The sequence below is a fragment of the Lolium rigidum genome, chromosome 4 (assembly GCF_022539505.1).
Source record: "Lolium rigidum isolate FL_2022 chromosome 4, APGP_CSIRO_Lrig_0.1, whole genome shotgun sequence".
In the NCBI taxonomy this organism is placed as follows: domain Eukaryota; kingdom Viridiplantae; phylum Streptophyta; class Magnoliopsida; order Poales; family Poaceae; genus Lolium; species Lolium rigidum.
This window is the reverse complement of record NC_061511.1, coordinates 178,862,813-178,872,531: the sequence shown is the minus strand read 5'-3', so window position 1 is coordinate 178,872,531 and position 9,719 is coordinate 178,862,813. Positions and strand designations below refer to the sequence as shown.

General features: G+C 42.9%; 1 protein-coding gene across 1 annotated transcript; it reads right to left on the bottom strand.

The window, feature by feature from the left end:
* Positions 1 to 41: 41 nt before the first annotated feature.
* LOC124706455 (nuclear poly(A) polymerase 1-like) lies at positions 42 to 6,299 on the bottom strand. Its single transcript, XM_047238120.1, has 12 exons — positions 5,736 to 6,299; positions 5,546 to 5,623; positions 5,351 to 5,458; positions 5,040 to 5,102; positions 4,802 to 4,963; positions 4,444 to 4,557; positions 4,294 to 4,356; positions 3,363 to 3,692; positions 2,639 to 2,803; positions 1,670 to 2,548; positions 780 to 847; positions 42 to 367 (listed from the first exon to the last, which is right to left on the bottom strand). The coding sequence occupies exons 1-12, from the start codon at positions 5,835 to 5,837 to the stop codon at positions 325 to 327; spliced, it is 2,175 nt and encodes a 724-aa protein (XP_047094076.1). The 5' UTR covers positions 5,838 to 6,299; the 3' UTR covers positions 42 to 324.
* Between the last annotated feature and the right edge of the window lie 3,420 nt (positions 6,300 to 9,719).

Genomic DNA, 9,719 nt, shown 5'->3' with positions numbered 1-9,719 from the left:
TACCAAAGCTAGAGTTGGTTCTGGCAAGTTCATCAGTTCAATTTATACACAAGGCTGGCATTTATTGCCAAACAATATAATATTTGCCAAACATATGTTATTACAGAGAGTAACAGTCAAACAAGAGAAGATTTCGAGCTAGCAGATGCAAGTGCCACGGGTAAAAATGTCTCAACATTACATCATTTTCCTTTTAACTTTCTCTGCAGTACACAATTCGGCATGTTTACATTTTGAACATGATAAAATGAGAAAACGAAAGATCTTGTTGTTCGATCCTCCTCTGTATCTTCACTTCTTGGCCTGGTATTGGATTCGGGGGCTTCATTCAGCTTGTTTTGGTTGTGGCAAAGTTGACAATCGAAGCCTTCAACAAATTAAGAAATATTATTAGCAGCGTAACATCTCACAGCAACCAGGAAAATCAAGGAACAGTAGGAACTGCCAATATCCGTTGGATAAATGGAGCAAAATGACCATGCAAAATATTGATCACATCAATCATAAATTAACCAATATAAGAAAATTACAGACATGAGTAAAGTTTCCAAGATACTAGTTTGACTTACTTCACAAATGCATATGTTATACATTTATAAATCATATTATGGAAGCATTTTTCGTGAAAAATCATACTACCAACGGATTGTTACTTTTCCTTTGATCAATCTAAATACTTCATATGTTAGCATATTAATTAACTAGAGGAGTCTAGAAAAGTTTGACTGCATGCTTTCCATGACGTCATCTATTTCCAAATATAGGTAGTACAGGGGTACCTGAGGGGCTTTCTTTGGACAGTCGATGCAGGAGTAGCGCGAACTGACGGGCAAGCAAGCTCAAGTGGCTGTTTTAAAAAACAAAAGGAAATCACCACTAATGTTAAAATACAAGCAAATAAGCCAAGTCACAATACGCATTCAGAGATAAAACATAATAAGCTAATGAATCTGTACAAGGTGGCATGGTGTAGCTCTATCGTATCAATGATGTTGAATGAGTAAATTATTCATAGTGAATGCAAAATAACCCAGCCATCATAAAGTGCTGGTTGGCATTTGTTTTAATATACTGAGGTGATATAAAACAATCTACTATTATCCATGTTCTGATAAGGAATTACTCCTTCCGTCCAAAAATATAAGGCACGAATTTTTCGCACGGTCTTTGGTGCACAACTTTGACCACTTGTATGTACTAAAAATATATGGATTGAAAATGTGTAAATGGTATCGTTGCATTCATCACAGTGAACAGGTGACCGAAAAGAGACCGCAATTTGTGAGTTCCTTTATTGTTTTTCCTACATTGCTCTTTAGTGTATCAAATGGTCCTATCATATCGAATTTTCAGAAAACTTAATATGCATTGTGTCCTGGCTCTTGTGAAATAAATTGGCAGAACATGCAAGAATAGTGTAATGTCATTCATTGAAATATCATTACAAACTAGATAATTACGACAAAGTATGTGCTGTGGTTGTAAATCAACAGGGGTTTCTTTGACAATCTAACATATGCATTTATGCATGAAAGAGGAACAGAAGGCAAAGCAGTAAATTATCGTCTATGCAAGCTTACAACTCTAAGTAAGAGCAGAGGAAAAACGAGGACTCGAGGCCATACAAAAATCCTAAATACATATGAAAAGAATTAGAAAAAGAATATACCTCCAGCTCGTCCTCAGCCTTGCGCTTCAAATGATTATTACCATTGGAGCTCAGGTTGCATGCTTGCCCCAGGATCCTTTCAGAGCATCCTTCCAAAGATGATCCATGAGGAGGTCCATGTTTATTGTCAGGCTTAGCTTGATACGATACCAGCTCATCAACTGGAGCAGGAGGGGAACTCACAAGATTATTTACACGAATCCCCTCAGATTCCTTTTGTGTACTGTTGAAACAAATGCCCAACCCATTTGTTGGACCACCATTGCTTGAAGTAGATGGCATGTTGTTAGGTTGTGTAACCACATCCACCACAGCATTATCCCCAGGAGCAGGTGGACTTCCAAGAAAACGCCCTGGATGTTCATGCTCAACAGTTTCTGTGTGGAGATTCAAATGCCCGTTCAAAATATTTTGGGTTTCTCTACTTGATAAATTAGAGGGCAACAACGAAGTACTTTGATAGCCACCAGAACCATCTTGAGCAGACTGAGGATCACTCCAACTCTCAGTCTCCAATGGATTTCCAACATGACGATCAGGTGTAACATCATTCCTAGAAACAGCACCGCTGTTCCTGCCTGCTGTTCTGGAAGACCGTGGAGGACGTATCCCACCAGGAAAAACAAACAAGGGGATATCTTTTCTTTTTACATGGGAGACTTCAATATCCATTCCTTCTCTCCGATGTACATAAGCAAGAACTGAAATCTTAAACTCATTTACGATTCCTCTGATGTCAAATTGCTCAGCTTCTTGAGGTTGGGCAGTTTGTTTTCTCCAAAGACCCATAAAATAAAAGCTATGCAACGGCCTGGATCCATCTGAGAAATCTCTGGGATGAGGATGCGCAAGGAGCATCTCATGTGTATATCGCTCAAACTACCATCAGCAGCCAAAATCACATATTAAAGGACAGCACAGTGCACACTAAAACTAATAAGAATGGAAGTTTTATTTCAAGTTATTCACCTTCAGTACAAGTTGGCGAAGACGAGACTCTACCCAGCCTTTCCAATTCCTGAGGTCATCTTCATTTCTCGCTGTGATACCAATCTCTAAATAATTTCTATATAATTCGAAAAAAGGATATGGCTCGAATAGATCATCCCAGGTTGCTCTATTTTCATCTATTGCCTACAGTTTATACATCAAGGTTAAATAAAGTCCGATGGAAGACATCCATAAGAATGAACTCAAAATAGAAGTTCTAAACATAAATACAAAGTAGTTGCTACAGACAAGCCACATAATCTCAAGAATCTGCTCATGTATAGTTTAAGTTAACAGTGAAAACACAGGCATCACATACATTATATATTTTAATCAGATAATTAAAGATAACTCTACAACAAAATGAATTTGCAAAACTCTACTACATTAATAATAACTATCTCCCCCGTGAAAAAAATAACTATCTAAACATTTGCAGACTAAGGTACAGAAATGGGGAGTACAGTTTGCGCTTAGGATCAATATTGTGACTACTAGACACTAGACATATAACCATTTGATCTCTATTACTCCCTCCGTCCCAAAAAGGATGTCTCAGATTAGTCTAAATACGGACAAAACTGCGACATCCTTTTCGGGCCGGAGGGAGTATATTATATATATCAGCCCTAAATGCATGAATGATTTGATTTGCTGATGATTTCCTGTTAGGATATAAAAATCATTCTGAAATAACAAGTACCTGGCAGATCTCAAATCCTCGCGTGAATTCTTGGATCATCACATACTTAGTACTACTAGATACGTTATAGCTAGAATTCATACAAGGATATGCGGGTGTAATTATAGGCATCTGATGGCCCCTATCTCTAAAGTTTCTTCTTGGATCCCAAACAGGGAGGCCAAGAGGACCCTCCTCAATATGGCAAAGTATAACAGGGTTGGGCCACTTCCACTGGCTGAAGACTCTGAAAAACCGAGATATCAACATGCTGGGCGATGCATTTGGGTACAATTGACATATTCGAGCAACAAGAATTGCCCAATTTATGCCACCCAAAAATCCTATAACCTGGACAAGCAAGCAATATATGAGTATATATTTCATATTCATAGATCATAATATTGATAGTGATATGCGTATGCATCATAATGTAAACATGTAATCCTGCAATGGGGCATAGCTATATATTATGGGCTCCCCATGGTGCAATTCGTTTTATTCACCTCACCAGTTTTTATGTGCAACAGTATTTTGCAAATACCGGTGAACAGCTTAAGCAAACGTTAAGTTTTTTAGTTCTCCTGTTTCCTTATATTTTGTCTCATTTTACCACAGTAGTACTTGAACAGTTGACCTCAAAACAGTATGATAAGTTTTTTAGTTCTCCCGTTTCCTTATATTGTGTCTCATTTTACCACAGTAGTACTTGAACAGTTGACCTCAAAACAGTATGATAGGCAGATAAATGGAAGACAAATAAGGCAGTCTATTGTTACATTTGGTGTCAACTCTTTGCTTAAAACCAAATGAAACTTAATGTCTTTTTTCAGAATGAAGCTAAATGTTCTCTTCTTCTGTTGGCCTCCTCACATAAAGCTCCCAGTGTTTCCCTGATCATGCATGTATGCTAATAGTTTAAAGAATTCTCTTGCAGCAAGAAGAAGCATACATTTGAGTACACCCCACGACGCTTTCCCCAGTACCTCATGAACCTTAAGGTTGTGCGGAAACTCTGGATTTGAGAAAAGAAGTGGGATTTAGTCCCTAGAATAATATTAACATGTTTACTTGAGAAACAGGCATTCGCAAGAACACATACCGGAATGTTCGGGACCAATCGTAGGATCTGATCAGTAACTCGACACCCATTTAAACTACGGACAGCCTGTTCGTCAACATTGTGCAGTATGGAGTCCTGAGAAAGATCAAGATCCTGAAAAGGAATCATGTACCATGGTTAGGAATCTCTATCAAACATCATCAAAACATGTCATGAAATGATTCGCAAGCCAAATAAAACTATGGAATAAAATGCTAAGCTCCATCTATATGGTCTTTCATTTTCAGATGGATACTGCTACATTCTCTACTAATTTATTACAATTAGTACCAAGACAAGATAAATACGGCATGCAATACTGCAATATTGAAGTAACAATGCTGTAAAACAAACTTACATCAGGAATCACCACATGTGCAAGGTTTGCATATAAAAGATCAATGGACACCCCACAAAGTTTGAACCCCAGAACAGGCACATGAGCATCTGGTACCGGATGTAACTCAGAAACTTCTGGCATCTCAGCTAGCATATCGTGAAGACACCGGAAGAAGTAGTCCTGCATAAAATGAAATGCACATTTGACACAGTAAAGACAGCAATACCACTGGAATTTCAGTAACAGATCCTCTTACATTTCGAGTTGCATGTCTTGGACCAACGCATAGTGTATCAATATCAGCGCCAGGGCCGTGCACCTTGGCAATAAGCAACAAATTAAGAAGAATCACAACAGTTAATTTAGATTACAGAGATAGAAAACCTCGTAAAAGCGGCAACGAGATATATCCATACCAGTAGACCTAACTAAAACCATCAGACTCTACATAGATATATGCATAATGACTAACGCACTAGTAAAATTCGATAGAAAAACACGGTAACAACTGACGGGTAAGTATTTTTCTATAAACAGAACTACGCAAGAAACGGCATAACAGAGTACCCCAAGGCGGTATGAACCGAATGTGAAGATCTTGGCATTTGCTTCTTGCACAAACTGCTCGCCGTAACCGCTCACCCTAGTAGCCTTCTTAATCCAAGCTTTCACAGTCTGCAAGGACAAACAACAGGTCGTCTAAAACCAGACTACCCAATTATAATCCAAAATATAAGCACAATCGACAGAGCATTCTCGAACCTGGTCTAGTTTGCCTAAGACCTCTTCTCGCGAGACGGCCTGGTCTTGACTCTCATACAGGCTCGCGTCAGCAAGGAACTAATAGACACCAATAACAACATATGAGCAAAACGTACTGAACAGAAGAACTAGAGAGAGAGAGATGCAAATTCTTGATCTATCTGATACACATATACCACAGACAACGCACCTTTTCGACCTCAGCCGTCTGAATGAGATCCTTCTCGGCCGGCCCGCTTAGCGAGATAGGCTCGGAGACGCCAAGATAACCAGCATTGCTCTTCGCAATCATGGCTCCTCAATTATTTTTTATATTTTTTAATATTATTTTCGACGAAAGGTCGATTGAACAAGCCTTTATATAAAGCAAAGTGGGGTGCTGGGGAGACCAGCTTACAGGGTGGAGTTCAGAACAAAACCAAAAAAAAAAAAATACAGGATGAAAAGAGAATCAATCTGAGCCTACACACTAACACATCGACGCTGCCCCAAGACAAGAGAAGCAGACCGAGTCCTTGTCTTCACCGGCGCCTGGCTGCTGGACTCCACAATTCGATTCTCCGGAACCCTTGCTCCCTGAGGGGCGGATCTAGATGGTGCGCCGACCAAAATTTTGTGGAGGCCAGTGGTGTTTAACCGGTGACGAAAACTCGTACCCCCAAAAACCAATCGCCGAGATAGCAGGGCTGGAAACGGCGGCGGCGGCGACGCGCGTTGGAGGCGAAGGGGCTGGGAAGCGAGGCGACGGTACGCCGCGGCAGCTCTAGGGCACGGCGGTCGGGTCAGAGATCAGGTGGCATAAGCACTGTAGATTTGTTCCTGTAGCGACGCACTGTAGATTTGTTCATGTTCATCTGGCCATCCATTTTTAATCCAACGATCAGAACATTGTCGCATGTCACGGCATTGTTCATCGGTGACATGCCTATTACATGTCACCTGATCTCTGTCCGGTCGGGTTGGGGCTTGGGTGGGTCAGGATTGGAGAGAGGGGAAGGGTAAATAAAGGGGGGAATTGATTATCACCCCCTCGGTTCGTTCGCCTGGGCAAAATAAGCCATCTTCTTTGTCTGGCTCCCTTCCAACACCCCCAATTCAGCTGTGTTGTTGATGATTTTTTTAAAATAATACACTTTTTATTATTAATTTCAGGAATAATAGCCGTTTTTAGCAAATTTCAGAAATAATACACCGTCGGGTTCGATGAACCCGAATTTGCAATGTCGGGTTAGAGGAACCCAAATCAGTCGATTCGGGGATGAGGAACCCGATAATACGATTCTCCTGCTTCGTGAAAAAAGAAGAAAAGCAACAAAGAAGAAATCGGGGTGGGGGAACCCGATTTTTAAAAATCGGGCAAGCTGAACCCGACTTTAATAAATCGGGGTTGTTGTACCCGATTTGCTGACAACAGGAATTTTTCCCGTCTTTTCGCGTTCGCACGTAGGTTTGCTGACAGCAGAGCGAGAGAGGAAGATACAGAAACTAAGGGCGGAACAAGCTCGTAATCGAGAGGTGAATCAGAAGAGGATGGATGATGAGGCTGCACGTAGGTTTGCAGAGGAAGAGGTGCGCAGGGAGGCTCGTGAAGCGGAGAGGAAGAGACTAAGGGAAAGAGGCTCGCTGAAGCGCAAGCGGCAGAAGAACGCGGCGACAAGTCTGGAAAATGGCCACGGTGGACGCAGGGAAAGTAGTGTGATGTGTCGTACTAGCTATGTATCTTAATTTCAGTTGTAGTGTCGTTGTATCTTAAATTCCGTTGTAGTGATAAACTGTATTTTTATTTCAGCTGCAATGTATCTTAATTTCAGTTTTAGTAATATTGTTTCCCGCCTAATTTTCCCGCCTTTTACTCCCGCCGTAATCTCCCGTCAATTTTTCCCGCTCACTTTTCCCGCCTTTTACTCCCGCCAATTTTTCCCGCTCACATCTTCCCGCCGAAAGTCATCCCTTCTAGCCTATAAAAACCCCCCACCGTTTCCTTCTGTTTCAGTGAATTCTCTCAACAAGATGGATCCCCCATATAAGAATCCCACCCATCTTTTCAACGAATCCATGGCCAAACCTCTTCTAGACGAGGCCCGCAAAGTGATGAGGGAGAGTAAGGTAGACACATTTGAGGAGTTCATCAGTAGCGACGCCTTGCTCCGTAAGGTGGGTAGGGAATTTGAGAAATATTCCTATGGGTGGCCAGTGAAGAAGATGCCTGCTCGCAGCCCATGGGAGATAAGGTGTGAGCTTATCAGGTTGAATGAGAAGTGGAAGTCACTAACATGGAAGGATGAAGAAGATAGGGAAAGGGATTTCAAATATCCATTCCTGTGGGCGGTTGAGAGTGAGAACGACGATGATATCTTTGAGCCTAGCAGCAAGGCGAAGAAAGCTGCATCGTCGAAGGGCAAGAGTGCCAAGTCCTCGAAGGGCAAGAATGTTGCACCACCGTTCGTCGACTCGGACGACGACTTCGAGCCTAGCACGAAGGCGAAGAATGCTGCATCGTCGAAGGGCAAGAGTGCCAAGTCCTCGAAGGGCAAGAGTGCTGCACCGCCGGTCGTCGACTCGGACGACGACTTCGAGCCTAGCACCAAGGCCATGAAAGCTGCATCATCGAAGGGCAAGGGAAAGGGTGCGCTGCGTTCTTAGTGTTCTAGTTACAGTAGTCATGGATCTTGCAGTATGTTGTAGCGTTGGTGTAGTTTAATTTGTTAGAAGAGAGGTATGTTGTAGTGGTAAGTTGTATCTTAATTATCACTTCATGTTGAATTTGAAATGTTTGTTGAACACAAATAGTAGTGATACATGGTCCATACAAATAGTAGTCATACATGGTGCATACAAATAGTACTCATACACTAGATGAAGGAAATACTAGTAGTAATAAGTCTCATCCGTACAGATGACTCAGTGAGTGTCATCTCACTGACCACGGCCCCTTCCTCGACGCCTCGGTGGTGGTCCAGCCTGAAAAGGTGAGGGCGAGTACCCTCTGATAGGTGGTTGCCGGTGTCGGGGAGGAAGCATGTACCCCTGCTCGTGCTGACTCTCCTGCGTGGGCTGTGTGGGATCTGGAGAGGTGGAGTGTGATGTTGACTTGACATCCAGTCTTGATACATCTGTTGTGTTTCTTCCTGATCCTGAGCACTGGACCAGAAGGATCGTGATCCGGACATAGACGACATATGTGCATCACCTTTGATTGGATATAAAAACCATTAGTCATGAGGAAATTCACACATGGTGCACAATTAATATGGATAGTGATGAATTGCATACCCACTGGCTCTTCCATACGGGGACGCCACCCCAAGTTAGGCATGGGAGTTTGCTGCTCCATGCCGAAACCGCCACGCTGCCAGTACTCGTAAGTAGGCTCCTGCTGCTGCTGGTTTTGCCAACCAGAACCTCCTACCTGGTTAGGAGATGGTGGCCTCGGGCTCGGCGGTACCTCCATACATGGGCGCGGGGCGTGCCGCGGCTGATGCACCTGCAAAGAGGGACGAGGTGGCCGCTGTGCTGCTCGGTACTCGACAACATCCGAAGATCGAGTGCATGTGATAGTCGCGTAGATACAACGTAGTATCTCCTGAAGACGTTGTGTGAAGAAGGCGTGGTGCTCATACCGTCCAAGAAGTGGACCGGAGGAGAGCGAGTGTGCATACTGGGCGGCGTCATCTTGCAGCTCCGCCGTCAACACGGCCTACAATTGTGAGCTCAAATTAGTAAAGCCTCGATGCATATGCTGAATGCGAAAAACACCCCGTGCAGAACCCTGACATTAGGAAACTCTGGTATCACAAAGTCTTGTATGTCAACATGGGTGCCCGGATTCCGGTCCTTCAATGTCTGCAGGAGACGGACGACACCGTCATAAGCATCATAGAAGGTCCTGAATCTGTTCTCCAGTGCCGTCTGTTTAGCCCTCCATGCCTTACCATATTCAATTGTATACTTATATTGAAGGTGAACTCTTTTCTGGATGGCTTTAACCCCCATCACTGTATTCTCTACAATCTCCTAGTAGAACAGGCGAGCAAGCAGAGTGGATGTAAGGTTTCGGTGATCCTTCAGCATACTCTTAAGGACACATGTGTGCGGCACGCAGTCGCTCACCACCCATGTTGTGTCATACTTCGGACAGTACCCATGCACCCTTGATGGACATCTAGCATCGCTG

What these genes read in the sequence shown, in the direction of transcription:
- LOC124706455 (XM_047238120.1), bottom strand. Translation starts at nt 5,837, where the DNA reads ATGATTGCGAAGAGCAATGCTGGTTATCTTGGCGTCTCCGAGCCTATC. An exon ending in GTCGTGGGGTGTACTCAAAT is followed by an intron (nt 3,693 to 4,293) that starts GTATGCTTCTTC and finishes TTGCTTGTCCAG; the next exon opens with GTTATAGGATTTTTGGGTGG. An exon ending in GTCCAAAGAAAGCCCCTCAG is followed by an intron (nt 368 to 779) that starts GTACCCCTGTAC and finishes AATTTGTTGAAG; the next exon opens with GCTTCGATTGTCAACTTTGC.